Source organism: Haliaeetus leucocephalus, unplaced genomic scaffold (assembly GCF_000737465.1).
Source record: "Haliaeetus leucocephalus isolate CR32 unplaced genomic scaffold, Haliaeetus_leucocephalus-4.0 Scaffold228, whole genome shotgun sequence".
NCBI lineage: Eukaryota > Metazoa > Chordata > Aves > Accipitriformes > Accipitridae > Haliaeetus > Haliaeetus leucocephalus.
The window spans coordinates 18,085,821-18,104,032 of NW_010972664.1; the positions used below are offsets into that span (position 1 = coordinate 18,085,821).

Below are 18,212 nucleotides of genomic sequence, written 5' to 3' on the forward strand. Positions count from 1 at the left end.
CCGAGGGTGTGTGGGGGCGTGCTCGTGGGTCGGCGCTTTTGTGTCTCGTCTAAAATTGCGGGTAGTGTAACGCTCTACAGGTGGAGCAGGGAGGTGGGGGGAGGATCGTTTAAAAGCCCTTTAAATAATGCATGGGTATTTAATGTGATCATTTCATGCAAATCGTGAGCAGTACTTGTGTTACTGCCTCGTTAGCACGGTTCTGTTCCCTTGATCAATATGGATTGTGGCTGAGGCACATTTTTCCAGTGTGGTGTCTCTTTTTTTTAAGATCGCTAGTATTGGTCTCTGAGCTCTGCTAAATCCCAGAACCATTTCCTTTTTCTCTCTCCCTTTTTTTTTTTTAGCCCTGTACACCTGAAGTGGACTTTGAAACTAGTTGCTTGCTTTGCCGACATAAGTTTTGTGATACTACTTTCACTTCCTAAATTTCCTTATGATCTGAGAAAACTTAAATATATCCCAGCAGCTGTGTGAATTTGCAGAGCAGGGCACAGGCATTGTAGAGAAAGAGAAGAGTAGCTCGTGGCAAGTCAAGGTAATACTGTTACTGTGCAAAAGCAACTGTTTTTCATGAAGGGGGCTCTGGTGGTGTTCCGGAGTGAGGACCTCCTGTCCCACCTTGGCAAAGTGGACAGTTGGCTGACCTAGACACCTCTGTCTCTAGTGACTGAAACACTAGCCTCTCACCATTTGTAAAGCACTCTCAGCATCCTGAGGAAACAAGTGTGTATCTATTAAGCAGTTTGTCCAAGATCAAAGAGGGAGTCCCTGGCTGTCTACTAGTTACTCATCTTGTGCCGCATTCAGTGAAATTCAAGAGGGAGCTACCTTGAAGATATCTGTGAAAACATTGGTGACACGTGAAGAAGCAAGTAGTGGCTACGAGTGTGTGTTTTCCTGAAATAACAATTTTTTTTCTCATGTCTGGTGTTATTGGTTGGACAGTGATGGACTGGGAACGTGGAGTAGACAGGAGTACAGTTCCTCAAAATGCTGAAATCCAATCTTGAAATGTGATACCTAAATGCTTTCAGTCCTTGTCAGAATTGAGGTTAAAGGCTGTGGCGTAATTCAAACTTCTTACTGTTTTACCTCCTGTGCCTTACTGTCCCATACCGTAGTTCTTGACTAGCTTGCTTTCTTTCAGAGGCTGACCAAGCAGGAATTCTGGCAGCTGGTGCACCAGAGCTATGGCTCTGAGCTGGGCCTGAACAGTGAGGAGATGGAGAGCTTCCACTCATCATCTGAGGACAACGGGCAGCCTCGGTAAGGGGAGGCTATAAAGCTTATTGAAATGTTCAGGGAGAAGCAGTGACCCTCTTCTTAGAAATTCTTTTTCCAAAGTGCTGCCGTAGCCTTACTAGAAAGGTTAAGCCTATAGTAAAAGGATACAAAGAACCAAACTGCATAAACTGAACGTGCATAAAAACTTAATTGTGTTCATTGCCTAAAATAGTAGGAGCACAGCTGAGGTCCCTTAGAGGAGGGAGATAGGAAGACCTTGTTCTCCCTGGATCTGCTTGGGGATATCAGCAGCATAGCTTAAATAGCAGCCTTTTCTCATGATGGTATCTAGTCAGGATCTGCATGCCCTTTGACAATATGGAAGGACTGAATGGAATGGAGCTATATATGGTGTTCAGACACTTTTTCTTCTCCTCTGTGGAGACTGAAACACTTGTTTTGCTTTGTTCTCCCAATGTCTGAGGTCTTAGCTTATTTTTGTATTGTCCTCAGCTTGAATTAGGAAGCTGGAATAGATGTGGATTTTTTTAAATGGTTGCATTGATTTTTTGCAACAAATATGAACTAACTTACGAACTGTCGGTGTCAATCTAATAACAGGGCTTTAATTTTTGTATCTGTAAATAAGTATGGCCCTACAAAAGTGAACAATGTAATTTATGTCTGTTTTCAATGCTGTTATCTCAGTATGTTTGTTAGAAAAAAAATAATCTTAAGTTCAGTGCAAGCTTCAAAAGATGTCCTATTAAATATTTCCTGGATTTTTTTTCCTGTAAAAAAATGCACTACTTTGCAACTCTGGAATAAGGGATGCAGGATAAAATTCTTGTCTCAAACTTTCTTAAAGCATTTTCCTTCCAAATTTGTTCTAAGCTATCTCTGTTTCCTCTCTTCCCACAGCACTTGTTTTCCCTCTGATTCACCAGTGCTTGGTTTTACTAACCTTATAGTCAGAAGCTGAATCTTCTGAGAGGTGGCTAGGTTGAGGAAAACGGCTTGAGAGATTAACGAGCTGGATGTGGGAAGAATGAGTTGGCAGTTTTTAATATTAGCTGAACATCCATGGTTTGAATGCAAAAATCACACATGAGAAGCTTTCTCAGATTTTTCAGCACTTGTATCTCCAAAGATGTCTTCCTTTTTGCTTTGGACAGATCCAGCGTTTGTGATGATTCTGGAGAAAGGGATGAAAAACTACCTAAAATGATTGCTTTAGTTCCGGAACCCACGCTTCAAACAGAAGGAGAGTCACTCAATAGACATGCGTTGCCAGGAGTAAGTGCTGACACAGCCTTTCTTGCTATTTGTAGCATATATGCTGAACTTGTATATCTGTAAGCATAGGATGCATGGGGATTGTAACTTCTAAAGAAGCCTTTGAGAATTCGTAATAGCGTAGGAGGTTTTCACATCAGAAATTTAATATGAATATCTTCAAGTTTCAAGAATGTTTCTTGAATTTGGAAAAATCTGAGGTGTACACAGTGTCTAGCACAGTTGCTGGGACCCCTGTGTGTAGTTGTAGTCCTAAAAGGTTACAGACACTTTCTTTTGATTAATAGAAGTACAATTTACCCCAAGGGAAAGACCTTGGAAAAGCAAATAAAGCACTAAAGCATTTCTTGTAAACTTCACTGGAGCTGGGTACCTAATTGCTGTTTCTGCTTTAGAAAATTTGAGGAGGAAAGGAAGGAGATGATTGTAATAGTTTTTACTACCATATAAATCTTCTGGCTTTTGTCACTTGCTAAAACTGATCTGGAGGTTCAGCAGGCTTTAAATAGTTTTGCCAAAATCCAAGTTAATGGCTAGAGACTCAGACCCAGCAAACAATACTGGTATTTGTCAGATATTAAAAGCTTAGTTAATGGGATAATGGGCGTCCCTCATGGAAATCCTAGCAGTATAAAACAAGAGTTTTGGAGAGCTGTAAGGGAGGCCTGGGAGGACTGGATGCTCCTGGAATCTGGGCTCTTTAGGATAACTAAAAATCTACCCGGGTAGCCTTGGTTTGGACTTGTAAGTCTTATTTGCACAAGAGCAAGCTATTTAAAAATAATTGCTCTGCCTGGAAAAAGAAGTGTTTTGTTCACCTACTGGGTGCCACTCCCAGAGATCTCTTGCAGGTGCTAAATCTAATGGGGCATGTTGGTAAGGAGTAATGCCTAGGGATTTAGTTTGTATGCAAGGAAAAATGCTAGGATTCTCCCTTGAATAAACTGCCTTTTAAAAAGTCCTTTAATTATAGTGTAAAAGTGCAGTCTTGATAAATGCATAACTAAACTGTTTAGCTTACTGTTTCAGTGTAACTAAAATGCATAATGATTGTGTTCAGCTGTATGTGTCACTTGGTATTTCTCAAGAATGTCAATGCTCTCTCCACAGCCCCAGGATTACAGCATATTGTGTAGAAGCACAGAGGCAATAGGTGGAGGCAGAAGTGCTTAGAATGTATTTATCAAAAACCATGGTGCTGATGATACAAAACACAGTTAATCACCTTCCAAAGACTTGAGGGAAACAGGTTTAACCTCTCCTGTACTGCTCTGGTAGACAAGTCCCAAAGCTCTCTTCAGAGGAAGATCTGAACTAATGGAGGGGTTGGCTATAGTACTTAGCCTGTCTTGGAAAAAGTATTGACAATAGCTGTCCATAGTTGATTAAAGAAAGTCTGTGTGTAACATCAGTCATGGCTCATCTCCTTCTCTAAGTGCAGTTCATCTCAATGTGGGAACCACCTTACTACCTGTATTTTCAACCATCTTCTTCCCTCCCAAGGGGTGCCTTGTAGGGAGGCCTTCCAGTCCCAGAGCCCACTGTTCAGAGGTTAAAAAGCAGAAAAACCTTGCCATAGACAGAGCTTAGCAGTACTGGACTAGCTCAGGAGATAAATGTACATAAAGAAGAAATTATACGTCTTTAAATCCAGCTGACAGATCTTAAAGTTATTACTCTTCAGTGTAGAAAAACCAAACTCCCTGCCCCCAAACCCCAACACTAAAAACCCCAAGAAAGCTGTGTTTGAGTTGACCAGTTATTCCAAAAGCCACAGCATGAATCTGCTTTTCCCTGACATCATGAAAGGCTTTTTTTGTAGGAGCTGTTGCTCTTGTATTCTGTCTTGAGCCTGACTTCCCTGCTCTGCTCATGGCATAGTGGGCTGCTCTTATGCTGCTGGTGGGAGCTCCACTTGTTCACCAGATCCCTAATCATCATCAAAATGCTATGAGAGTTCCTTGGATTTCTTCTGGATCTGTGTATCAGTTTTTAGATTGTTTTACCACAATTAGCTCCTTTCTGACTTCTATCTGTATTGGCAGAATATTTTGATGCAGAAATGTTGGTTCTGTCTTAGTTCCTGTTGTGTGACTGAGTAACTTCTGGCATGGTAGCTCCTTTCAATAGGAGCATTTCTTAATTGATCTGCTTTGATTTGCTTTTCTGATGTGCAGTCTTCCTTTTTTTTTTTTTTTTTTTTTGTCCTTGAGGGAGTATTTTTGCCTGCTTATACTGCAGTCAAATTCATGCCTTTCTCAGTTTTACAGCCACCCACCTTCTGTTAATGGCCCTCAGTTGCACAAAAAAGTGGATGATCTTTATTTTGAAAAAAGCCAAGAAGTACAGGAAGTACAGGATGACTATTCAAGTAGTGCATGCTCTTGGTTTTTTGAGTCAGTGCTGAATAATCTTTAGGAATGATGCTATTGCAGATGAATCGGAACTACTCAGTTGAGGAGGCCTGATCTTATTTATTATGGTCCGTGTACTACTGCATATGGGGGGCTGTACTACTGTTGATCCCAGCTGTTCCACTGGAGGCAATGGGAGCTTTGAGGAGAGGTTTAGAATGAAAACTATGATTCAAAGCTCGTAGCCAAGTTTTTTGGGTGGCATTTTGAGATGTACGAACCTTGTGCATACAGTTTCACTAGAAATTACTTCTTGAAGTGTGCAATGGCATGTAAGTTTAGCCACCAGTTATTATGGTTTAGGGTTAAGAGCTGCATCATTGATTCAGTGACTGATGTTTTGGGGGATTTCCTGCTTATGTGTTAGAGATGGCAAATGATACTCCATTGCTTTGTTTCTGAGAAGTAACATCTTATAGGTAGGATGGGTCTAGACAGTGTTTTAAAACTTTTTTTTTTCCAGAGGATAATGGAGACCTGCAGAATAAGAACACCTTTCAAATGTGTAATTGGGATGATCTAATCTTGCTGAAAAAGGGAGGCTCTGCCTATTTTCATTGTGCTTCTCCTCAAGATTGTTGGACCCCTTGCTAAACTGGCAGGAAAAAACTAACCTGATCAATAAAAAGTAAATAATCTGTGTTAGGTTAATGAATTTATAAATGCTAGCATTGATGCAGGGAAGAGGACCAAACCATGCAGGTGGGTGCAAGGTGACTGGATGGGGAGTAAACTGTCCCTTTTAAGGCAGCTCTTGATATAACAGTACAGATGAGTAAGTCTGTCCCTTGTTACCAGGGTAAAGTGAAAGTTTGAAATAAAGAGGAATGGAAGTTGGCTGGTGTAGGGGAACAAGTGAGACATTAGTGCTTGACTCTGTGGTAATTGAGCAGATAAAACTTGTGGGCTTTCTTCTTTGAAAGTAACTTTCTCTCTCTCTCTTTTTTTTTTTTTTTTAATGGTCTGTGATTACTGATGCATTTTTTTCTCTTGGTTGTTTAAGGTGGAGGAGTCCCCAAGTGAGAAGCAAGTAAAGAAGAGCCCTCTTCCATCTTCAGAAAGAAAACCTGTTAAGCTAGTCAGGAGCAGGTCTTTAGAAAAGTCCTTGGACCTGAATGAGAATGAAAATCTTCCAGAGAAGAGCAGTGCCTCAGATAGTGAAGAAGGTAAATCTCTTAACAGTTGGGATCTGTAAGACAACCTGACTCTGGTGTTCCCTCTCACTTGTGGAGCAAGTTAGAGAACTTTCTGATCTTATGAAACTTTTTTGCTCATTTGTTTCACAGAAATGCAGCAAAAAAGGTCTTTGTATCTTACTTAGTTTCTGAGGAGAAAAAAGAAAGTTGTTGTTGGGGGTGCTTAGAACAGTAACAAGTGGTTTTGCTTTTTTTCCCTCTGGTGGGTGAAGTGTTGCTAACAGCTTAAACTTAAAAAACAAAGTTTCTTGACAATGTGGTGGTGTTTGTTCACTTTCAATGCTCTCACAGGTATTTCAAATATTTTTCTTTGCTTTTGTTCTCCCTTCTTGGGAACTGAGGTGAAACATTTCAGACTGTTCCCCAGTTTCTGCAAGTTTGCCCCACCCTCCCCACCTCCCTTTCTTTACACTTATACTTTCTTAAGGCATATGGGCTTCGATGTTATTGATGGATTAAACTGAGGAATTCACTGAAAGTCCAGGCAAGACAACTTCCCAGCTTTCAGGAGTGTATTGTGCATATTCTGAATCTGTTCTGAACAGGAAAAATCTTAACATGTATTTTGGAGCAGATTACACTTTGTGTGCCAACAGAGTTAGTATATTAATGGATCCTAATATACCATCATCATAACTCATACCTCATTATCCAGTACAAGATGAGAAGAAACATGGATATCACAGTAGTGTAGAGATTGTAACTTGGCTATTACGTGCTTCCTTTCCTCTTCTCACCACAGGAGAGAAAAGCATAGCTGTATGTCTCATAGTGGTTTTGGTATAAGCATTTTTGCTGTGTCCTGGGGAGAGAGTAAGGCCAGAGAGTGCCTTCTACCCGGGCTGGGTGGCAGTGAGACTTCTGCTGAGGTCTGTGGGTGCTTGTTCTGTGGTCCCACAGTAGCCCCTGACAAGTTCTTGCTCTCTAGGGTGAGCTTTTCACTTACCGTGCCAAAGGGCTGTAGCTGTTCAAACAGCTCACTGAAATTGTGGTGGATGTTGTGTTAAATATCTCCATCTTGGATTCTGTAAATTGTGCACAACCTGGATTGGTTCCAAAGTTGTATGGTGGTGTGCAAATGAAAGACAGAAAATCTCAACAATAGCAGTGTGCTTAGTAGCAACTGAATTACTTCTTTCATATGCAAAGAGATAACTTACTTTTATCACCTGTTGGCAGGAATAGAACAGTTCAGTTAATTGAGGGCAGTTCTTAATCTGGCTGAGAAACTTTGCCTCTCATCCTTTCAAACACAGTTGACAACTGAAGTTGCTTGCAGATGTCATTATGTTGGGATCACTGAGGCGTCCAGGAAAGCTTTCAAAGTCATGGATTGAATTGTCTGCCTGCAAGTTGTGATTGTTGCCTGAGGATATACTTTATATTCAACTAACTTTCTTTTGCTCACCCATACTGCCTTGGTGTTTGCTTGAGTTCAGATTCAACCAGATGCATGTCAGGTGGTACCATTTTTGTGAATATACCTACTTGAACAGACTGCTGTTTATGCCATACTCCTACACACTTAATAAGCTTCACAAATTAATTATTTACTCCATCACAGGTGTGTCTTTTAGAGCAGCAGAAAGTTTTGGCCTTCGGATGTTTTAGATATCTTGCAGTTTTCCTATCCTCTTAGTACCACATCTCTCTTCTGTCTCTGGATTTTATTTTTGATGGCAAAGGTCTCCAGTGAAACTGACTGAGAATAGTCCTGTTGTCTTTCATGCTGCTGTTTGTCTAAACGATAGCAGTAAATACTCCCTGCCTGGGTGATGTTGAGTAAATACAGCATATTAAACTGGAGATGTCTCTTTAATAAAAAGAGAACTGACTTCATGCTACTTTTCTTATTTCTTTTCCCTCCCCCAAGACTAGTCTTTTTTTACTCAGAGCAGGATTTTCTAGTCCCACAACATGAATCTTTTCTCTCAGATTCCCTTCTTCATGCTTAAAATTTTTTTTCTTCTGTTTCTGTCTGTTTTCTATTGCATTTGCCCTAAGCTCTTACAAGGTGAATTCTTTCATGCAAATGAAACTAGCTTTCCTACATGGCAAAGGTTTACCCATGCGATTAATTTCTCTTGTGTCCTCTGGCTCATACTCAGGCTGCCCATGGAGGTGTCCTGGCAAATAAGGTGAGGGGCAAGCTCAAGATTGTTGTTCTCCAACTCCAGGTCCACCTGACACCCAAAGCTGGAATGCCAGAGCCTTAGCAACACTAGTTCCCTTGCCCTAAGCAATTCTCACATTGCTTACTTGGGGGATGGGGGGTATGTGTCTCACTATGTACCACTGGCCTATTGACCTGCGTCTTGGTGCTTTTGTTCGGTTTCATAAATTGGAGTATAAATCTTGAGCCATGACAAACTTTTGGCTAAGTTAAAAATTAATATCTGCGGTCTTGATTCTAAATGTGAGAAAACAAATTTTAGTTCAAGCACAGAATATGTATTTCCAAAATAATAGAGGCAGGAGATTTTGAATTTCCTCAACTGATTTTTGTATGTAGGTTTTTGTGGTTTGTTTTTTGTTGTTTTTTTTTCAATGACAATGTTCAGCAGCATAAAATACTTCAAAGAAAGAAGGGGGAAGCAGGAAATTGGAAAACAGCCTTTTCTGTATATGGGGACATCATAAATTCCTGATGTCCTTGCATAACTTGACAGCCTTTTTGTATTCTTTCTATCTGTACCAATAACCACCTTAAACATGTTATCTGCAGGAGAGTATAACAGCTTGCACTGTAGTGCTGTGAGATGGGCTTGACTTTTCTTGCAGATAGGGATATATGGGGCAGAAAATGAAATACAGGGTGACTGAAACTAGTTCAGCCCTGGTTTGGTTGGGTTTCCCGTCCCCCCCCCCCCCAGATTTGAAATTTTGGATATACAGTATATGTAAGGAAGAGTAGCCCTGTTATCTTGTTGGCATTTTAATCAAAATACCAAAAGCACCTATTCTGTTGAACATATAACTATCAATTATTTGTTGCTTTGGGGTTTGGAGGATATATGTCTGAGTTATCTAAAAGCAAAAGGAATAAGTCTTTTTTATCTTGTGAACTGGAAGAAGCTAGCATTGTCACAGTACTTAGTACCTCCCCAACTTAATTTTGTACTTGGTCTTTTAAAGTATAGGAGAGCTCTTTGATAATGGTTAATTTAATATTGGTGATGCAGTCTTTAAATAGATGGTGTCTGGAACATGTTCACTCTAGGAACTGGTTTTATTGGCTTGATTTCAGGTGTATCTGGTCAAAGGCTCCTACCTCCATATTCTTCATGCAGTGTGCAATTTTTCCTCATCCCTCGCAGCATAGAAATCCTCAACAGTGCCAAGATTTGCATATATACTTTTTTTTTTTCTCCTGATCCTCCCCCAACTCTGTGGAGTGGAAAAATCAGCCGTCTTATTAATTTGTTTGATAGCCTCTGCTCTTATCAGTTCAGCTTTCTTAATTTGCTTGTGGTGTGTGTTTAGCGTCAAGCAGTTGGTTGTTAATGGGAATTTTAAGAACAATTTTTTTCCTCCCTCCTTCCCCCCCTCCAGTTTTGTCTCTTATTTTTTTTGCACTTCAGATGTTTTCGAACCTCTGCAATCACTGCTGCATGATAGTATTATATTCAAACATTATTTCACAGCTTGCTTTTCAGTGATGAAAATGACCTTATGAAGTGCAAGGCAATAGTGGGGGAGGGAACAGACTTGCTGTCTTCAGGCTGAACCAGGACACTCTGGGTAATATGTTTACTTTTGGGTCCCTAGGGATCCTAACCTAAAGTCAGAATAATCTCCTGTTCTCTTATCAGACAATAGCTCCAATTCATCTATAAAAGTATTCAGGCTAAGAGAGTTAGTGGTTAATTGCATACTGCTGAGCAGTTAGAACAGCATTAAAAGTGAAGGAGTTAAACTGCTATCTAGATACCTGCACAAAACGCTTTGTTCATAAACAGTATTTCTAAGCCAGTCCTAGGTAGAATGCTTGTTGCTCTAGTATGGAGATAAACAAAAGGCAGGTAGGTTTACCTGTGAGTTAAAAGAAAACAGTAGACAAACATGCATATTCATTTGTAGCATTCATACATGCATGCACCTTCCAGACCTATTGCCTGAAAGACTTCCAGGCTTTCTGGAAAATAGCTGTTAGAATCCTGGCATCTAAAGTGACTGATGGGCCCAATATATCAAGCCAGTTTCAGCTTGGATTTTCTGAAAATACTGCTTTATGTCGTAACACCATTTGTTAGAATTTTGTTTGTTTGTTCCAAGAGCTGAAAGGGGTTGTAAGTAAAAACATATTTCTCAATAGATACTTTCATGCACTTGGCACTTCATGGACTGTTAGTAGAGACATGACTAGATTATATAGGTAAATCAACTAAAAGGAAATTTTGTATAGACCCGTGGATGCTCTTGCTTAAGACTTGGTACAAGGAGGACAGACTTCATGCTTGAAGAGTAAAATATCTCAGTAGCAAGATCTGCACCTTAAGGTAATAACTCATGGGCTTTGTGCATGTAAGTTGCTGTGGCTTACCAAATTACCTGGCATCAGCAGAAACATAGTAGCTGTCCTCAGGCCTTTCAGGGGAACATGAAGTTGCATTGTTCAGCTAAGCCTCAATGGGGCAAAGGTAACTTGTATTACCTTGCATTTGCTAAGATGTATATACAAATAGCTGTCAAAGCTTATCTGATGCATGGTGACTTGATTGTGTGTCTGGGCCTTTGTATTTTTTTTTTTTTTAAGTGGTAGCAGATTCCTTGGGCATGTCAAGGTCCAGCTGAGAAAGACTCAACCAGAGTAACCAGGTTTGAATTACGTGGTACCTGACTCCATGCATGTTAGCTGATGTGCAGTAGGCAAAGGGGATGTCAACAACCCTATGTAAAGTTTCCTCTCTTAGCAGAAGAGAGGAAGTGGGGAGCGCACTCTGAAAGAGGTCTGTAATGTTGAGGTCTTGTTAGCAGAGGTCAAACTTACAGTTCACTCGGACTGCATTTTGCTAGAATTAGGTTCAGCTCTGAGAGGAAATATAGCGAACATAAGCTGAAAACCCAGGCTGAATTTCTGGCTTCCCACAGAATGCTTCAGCACAGCCGAATCTGTATTATAGCCTGTAATGACTGCATATTGGCTGATTAAATAGGCCTCTTAAAATGTGTGCTTGCTTTCTGTCCCACCTTGCAATTGTATAGACTTAAAATTGCATAAGCAGAACATGGCATGGGAAGGAAGTCCATCTCTTGTGCAAGCACAAAAATGTGGCCTTCATGCTTCACTTTTGGGGTCCTACATTGAAGCCTGCCTAAGTCAAAGAAAACTTTTCTGGAGGCAGATGTATAACAGCGACCTTCTAGCAGACTAGAAGCAGCACTAGAGCAGAAGTCTGTTCAGAGTCAGAATTGGATTTTGTTGGGGACTGTTGTGGTGTTTAGTTGCTGCATTTGCATTTTTCAATACTGACTGCTACCAAGCAGTAATGTTTTAAGTGTTGTAACCTTAGCCTATAGGCAGCTTGTGAACTATAGCTTGATATTTAGGCTACCTTTGCATTGGTGGCTGGCACTGACCTTTGCTAGCTCTAAGCATTTATTTGCATCAGTTGAAAGGTTAGGCATCCTGACTTCTGTCTTGCTTCCACAAGATTTGCTTTCAGGCTTTTTGTTTCGTTTTAGTAATGTGTGGGGGTGGGGTTTTTGTTTGGTTTTGGTAATTACAGTTTAGGATGGACTTTTTTCTAAAGCATAAGCAGATTGAGTTGGGGTTAGCAGAAGAAACTGCTTGCCCTCCAGGATTATAATTCCATCCCTTATCTCTTGCAAGAGTGGCTGAGACAACCACAAAGCTGAGTCATGCCAGCAACCAACAAGAAGCAGAAATAGCAAAGGTCAGTGCTGCAGCTACAGAGTGCTACTGGGGCGCTTGTTGGTGGTTTTGAAATAGGGGATGGCATCCAGCATCTTGGTGCACTTTTCAGGACTGCAAAATGGAGCAGGGTACCTCTTGTGTTCCTCTTATAAATAGGTATGGAGGGAGGAACAGTTTGAGGAACTGTTTGGGAGTCTACCTGGTCTCTTAGACTGTGGACACTACCAGCATTACAGATGTTAAAAGCAGAATTCTCAAACTAGCCACCAGTATGAAGAAAGCTAGTATGGTTTTACTGTCCTGCTTGCTATGCATGTGTCCTTTGTACAATAGGCAAACATATTAATGAAGAATATGCTAACTTTTTGTCTTCCCCGATGTTTCCTGTAGGATTAGTAGAATACTGAAGGCAAAACTAAAGGGATGGCACCTTGTGATGTTGATTTATCGATTTATGTTTGCACAGGGAAATAGCAGGCTGAGGGCTGGGGGTGTTGAAAATCAATTCTGGACTTTGCTCCTGAAGACAACCTACCCACCAAATCATGTGCTGCTATCTTTACTGGGTTTCTGAGAGTGAGAAACAAATGCTGATGCAAGCTTGGGAGGGATTTGAGCTGTAATGAAGCTTAGAATATTATAAAGTTTCTTCATAATACTGTTCTTTTCTTAACCTGATTTCTCTGCCTTTCCTTAGCAGTGAAGGAGACTGTGTCTGAGAATGATCTCTATGGGAGACTTTTTATAAACAGAGTTTTCCACATCACTGCAGACAAGATGTTTGAAATCCTCTTCACTAATTCTCACTTCATGCAGAGGTTTCTCAATTCCAGGAGTATAGTAGGTAATAGACTCTTCTCCCTTCTGTCCGTGTTGCAAACTATGCTGAAAATTTCAACCTCTGAGAAATGTTAAATAGGGCTAAGTTGAATTTTAAGTTTCTCCTTGCTTTAAAAGAATTTTGAAGCGTTAAAGTTTCACTGTGAGAGAGGGTATTTAAAACTAGCCTGTTGTTTCTGTAGATCAGTCACATTTCAGAGTAAAAACCTCATTTCAGTGCACCACAAAACTGCACCTTAATGCCTGAATTTTGCGAAGGCTATTAAGTTGATGCATTCTGTGGGGTAGTGAAATGTGTATGGCTGGCACACAGGCAAAATCATTGCATCCTCCTAAATGATACTCACAGGCTTTAATTTTCTGGATGAGTAAATTTTATTCACCGAGATCATAAGAACAGAAAATTAAGTCAAAAGGGGTAGTATTTATTCAGTGTCAGCTTGGAAGGCAAAGTGGCAAAAGCATTTGATAATGCTAAGTGAATCTCTTCAACTTTAAGCAGATGGGAAATGACATATTCTCATTTCATTGCTTACTCTTCTCCCCACCCTCAGGTCTCTTTCAGTAGACTCAAGTTCAGCTACATAGTGCCTCACCTTTGTTCATCAGTGAACTACAATTTTCCCTTTTCCTGCAAAACCCACAACCATCTGGAATCAGTTCTCCCCCCCCCCCCCCGTTCCTAAACTCTTAAGATATGAAAGGGCAGAGATAAATGCCTTTTAGGTAATCTGCATGTGATATTTTGTGTAATTTCTCATCTAGATGCTGTATCAACCCCTTGGAATAGAGATTCCAGTGGCAATCAGTTGAGGACTTTGACATACACTGTAACGATTAACAATCCACTTTGTGGGAAGTTCACGACTGCAACTGAAAAGCAGGTAACTGTGTGCGTGTGTGTGTCTGTCCAGTGCCCTTTAAAGCAAGGGAGAGGTCAACTCTATGGTCTGTCAGAGATCTGACCATGGATTAGAGTTCAGTGAGCTGAATGTGGAACTGCAGTTTAAACGTAGCATCTCTAAGGGTAGGTTGCTGCCCCTCCTACCATTAGTGAGCAAATGCTGATGAAATCAGAGAGGCTTTCTACCTTTACAGATGGCTGTAAACTTCTCCTACAAAGTCTGTGGGGAAAAGTATTAACATCTCTTATGAATTGGGGGGTGAAAAGGTGCAATTAAATGCTTTCAGTGTCCACTTCTGGGCTCCCCTGTGCGAGGGAGAGATAGAAAGAGTCCAGTGAAGGGTCACTAAGATGATTAAGGGACTGGAGCATCTCATATGAGAAATGCTGAGAGCTGGGACTGTTCAGCCTGAAGAGAAGGCTCAGGGGGGATCTTACAATGTATGTAAGTATCTGAAGGGAGGGTGCAAAGAAGACTGAGTCAGGCTTTCACCACCAAAGGCCACACCTTTCAGTGGTGCCCAGTGACAGGACCAGAGGTGATGGGCACAAACTGAAATACAGATGGTTCACCCTGCACATCACAAAACACTTTTTCACTATGAGGGTGATAGAGCACTGGAACAGGTTGTCCATAAAGGTTGTGGCGTCTCCTTCCTTGGAGATATGGGAAAGCCATCTGGACATGGTCCTGGGAAACCAGCTCTAGGTGGCCCTTCTTGAGCAGTGTTCTTGGACAAAATGACCACCAGAGATGCCTTCCAATCTCAACCACTCTGTAATTCTGCTTTGGGAAAGGTCTCATAGGTCAGTCTCAAAAAAGGGCTGTGGTCATGAGTCAGTGGCCAGCCTTGCATCTGGTACTTGAAGTGGCAGTGGGGAAGTACTGCAGCTGCCTATGTTGGCTCTAGTGGGAGGCATCTTCTCTTTCCCCACCTCATCTACACTTGCCATTCTGAACTGGTTTTTACTGTGGTTGTTCAGGCTTTCTCCCTACTGTAGTTCACTTGGAGTCGGTTGATCTAGCCTAAGGAATTCAGGCTGGAAGGAGAAAAAAAAAGTAAAACAAATCAGGTACCATGAATATATATTTTTTTTTATGGTAGATCCTGCATAAGCAGAGCCAGAAAGGTCAGTCTTATCAGGTGGATGCTGAGGTACTGACCCATGATGTCCCCTACCATGATTATTTCTACACTGTGAACAGATATTGCATCAGCCGCACATCCAGTCACAAGTGTCGATTACGGTGAGCCTGAGTGGTCCACAGTGGGAGGGGAGAAGCCAAGGCAAGTATGTTATGGGTTAATGAAGTGTGCTTGTCAAAAGATCTGCCAATAGCATAGAGAAGGTCAGTTTCTCTCTTCTGAAAAATAAGCTTGGTTTATCTTGTCACATGTATGCTGTATTTGGATCTCATTAACTCACTGAGAAATGAACTCTTATGCTGACTCTGAGGTACAGAACTCATCTCCAAGACTGAACTGGGTTCTGACCAGTTGTGCGTTTTCAAGTGCAGCTGTGTTAGTGGGATAAATTGGAACTACTTGAGATGTTTTATTACAAAGTTTCCCGGATATCCTTGCTAAGGGCCTGCAGAGGAGGATGGTTTCATAGGAAGGTGCAGGGAAGATAGAACGTATCTACTTTTGCAGGGAAGGTACTCAAGCGAATCAGACTTCATTATTAAACTCTACCTAGATAGGGGAGTCTTAGAAGGCACTTCCCTTTCCTCTCCCATTTGTTGAAAATGCCTGAAGTGATCAAGTTCCATGTTCAGTGCATTTGTGTGACTTTCTGACTATGTAATCCTTGGTAGTTTTTGTGCTGTCTTTAGTAAGACCTTTCAACTCAATCTTCATCAGTACCCAGGAAAGGTAAGCAAGCCTGGATTTATTATTCAGCTATAAAAGTGCTAAAGACGCCCTCTCTACTGGGAGGAGGAGAAGGGAAGAAAGGTCCTTGCACAACTCTTCTAGATGATTTTTTTTTGAGTCATTCTTCCTCTTTGAGAGCTATATTTGTTTTATCTGAGACACATGGCAGCCATAGGGTAAGAGCAAAAACCTAGGCTTCAATATGGTGCACAGAGCATGCATGTATAGAACAGAAGGTGCATAGTGGTATTACAGCTGGCTTTATTATAGTGCATTTAAAATGGCTCAGAAACTCTATTTGAAAGTTGCTGTTTTGTTAGACTAGAAACACAGTGGGCTTACATTGATTTTGATGATTATTTGAAAATATTGAAAAAAAGTATATTCTAGGACAGTCAGTGTTCTTGAATTAAACAAATCAAAATTAATGGGATTCATTCAGTTGTTAAAGCAGCCCTCTGAAGGATTCTACTCCAATTAATTTCTATTCTGGAAGCATTATTGATTAGCTTGACCTGGGGAAGGCAAGGCAGGAATGTTACTTTCTCTCTGTCATGCTCACAGAAAGACATATTTTAATTTCTGTCTGCTTGGAGTAGGATCTGAGCACTTGGTGTATGAGTGGTGATAATGAATTTCACCTGCTGCCATTGCAGTGCCCACGTAATACATCATGTGTACACATACAGAGTAAAAAGCAGGACTTTATGATCTGAAAGCCTGAAGCCTGTTTTAAATGTATGTTAAAATGAGAACACTTCAGAGGAGAGAATTTCTCTGCTAGCCTGAGTCTGAAGGAAAACACTTCAAAATGTTTCCCATAATTTGGACACTCAAATTTCCTGAGGCTTTAGCTAGATACGTTGTCTTTGCTACTGTCTGTCTCTTGCCTTGCTTCAGAGTTAAGTGCTGCCCAGGTAGAATGCCAAGGCAGTTCCATTTGATATTTCAGATTATGGACATATGCTAGAGGCCTGCTTCTGATAAGAGATTTCTGCTATCACTGTGCTACCTAGAAGAGCACTCTTTCACTATTGCATTCTGTTTATTAGAGTTTCTGCAGAAGTGAAGTACAAAAAACAGCCTTGGGGCCTTGTCAAGTCCGTAATTGAGAAGAATACCTGGGGAGGAATACAGGAAAATTTCAAACAACTTGGTGAGGCATTTTCTTCTTTGTGCTGGAGTAAGGAGGCTATCTTTCCTATGTATGTTTCCACGTCTGTCAAACTTGATTCCTTAAATAATGGTTTGAAAAGAAGGCAACACCAAAGGAATCTCAGAGTCAGAAGTTCCTGTCATCAATATATCTGCCAATTCCAGGGTATAAAAGAAGCCTCGTAGCTTAATGCTAACAAGGAGCTCTTGTATACCTTGTCATAATTGCTTTCTGAAGGAAACATGAGGAGCAGCAGGAAGGCTGTTACTCTCAACTGCCTTTGCCTATCTTTAAGTATTTCCTTGATTGTGGGTTTGAGAAGAGCAGCAGTGGCACTTGGCAGGCTCCTTGGCTATGTCTGTTAACAGCCTGGCCAGCCATGGTTGCAAGCTCGCAGTCTAACACAATTCCCAGTCTCAGTCTAACAGTGTCTTGAAGTGCTCTTCCAACTGCTGTCTAACATATCATTAAACAGTCCTGCATAGGCTGAGTGTACACCATATCTGAAAAGTGTACTACGTGCCCTCTAGCAAACAGGACAGGTAGTACAGGCCAAGGTGTAGTTTATGTCAATTGCCTGCTTTAAGTTCATTTACTAGAAGGTGCACTTATTCCTCTCACTGCCACCCTCCATATCTCACAATTTTAAATCTTCAGCGCTAGGCTTTTCAGCTCTCCTTTTGAAAGTTCAGTAACCTTATTTTTATGCCACTGCAGAATCAGATCTCCTAATGGAGGAATATGCAATTAATCAGTCCATAGAAGACTCTGGAAAATTAGTTGCTCTGAGACGAAGACGACGCACTTTACACCGGAGTCTGGCAGAATCACTTCCTAAACGTTCTTCCCAACACTCCTCTGGTGACATGGGAGTAGAGTCCCAGAGCAGCATAATAGGTAGGACTTTTGATATCAAGTGTTTACCAAAAGGTGTGTTCAAGAAACTTAACTCTTAAAATAGCACATGAGTAACACTTGAGTGTATGTTACTCTCATTGTCTTTATCTAATGGGTGTGATAGCAAATGCTTTAGTGTGTTCAAGCATGCATAAAATAGATTTGGAGCATGCATAGTCACTTTCATGATGATTATCTCATGAAATCAAACCTAATCTCAGCTTCTGTTTTTAAAACAAACAAACAAAAACCAACCAAAACCTAAAATGCTGCACTGTACCTGCATAGGATTGAAAATAAGATGGGATCAGAAAGACACTTAACCTGACTTTTTTAAAGTTGCTGAAAAATTGCTTTATTTCTTCAAATAACTGCACACCCAAGTCATGAGTTGATTAGACTTTGTCACTCACCTTGGCCCTGTCGTCTTGGGGTTTTGGTGGTGTGGGGGGTTTGGGGTTTTTCTTTTTTTTTTGGGGGGGGGGGGGTTTTTTTTTTTTTTTTTTTTTTTTTTTGGGGGGTTTTGG

At 40.9% G+C, this 18,212-nt stretch overlaps 1 protein-coding gene across 1 annotated transcript in view; it reads left to right on the forward strand.

Annotated features, from left to right (window-relative positions):
- GRAMD1C (GRAM domain containing 1C) overlaps positions 1 to 18,212 on the forward strand; it is a 52,183-nt gene that overhangs the window by 29,291 nt on the left and 4,680 nt on the right. Inside the window, exons 6-13 of the mRNA XM_010567424.1 lie at positions 1,151 to 1,269; positions 2,403 to 2,523; positions 5,941 to 6,103; positions 12,709 to 12,855; positions 13,617 to 13,735; positions 14,862 to 15,004; positions 16,685 to 16,788; positions 17,506 to 17,685. Of these exons, the coding sequence (XP_010565726.1) occupies positions 1,151 to 1,269; positions 2,403 to 2,523; positions 5,941 to 6,103; positions 12,709 to 12,855; positions 13,617 to 13,735; positions 14,862 to 15,004; positions 16,685 to 16,788; positions 17,506 to 17,685 (1,096 nt within the window). The remainder of the gene's footprint in view (positions 1 to 1,150; positions 1,270 to 2,402; positions 2,524 to 5,940; positions 6,104 to 12,708; positions 12,856 to 13,616; positions 13,736 to 14,861; positions 15,005 to 16,684; positions 16,789 to 17,505; positions 17,686 to 18,212) is intronic.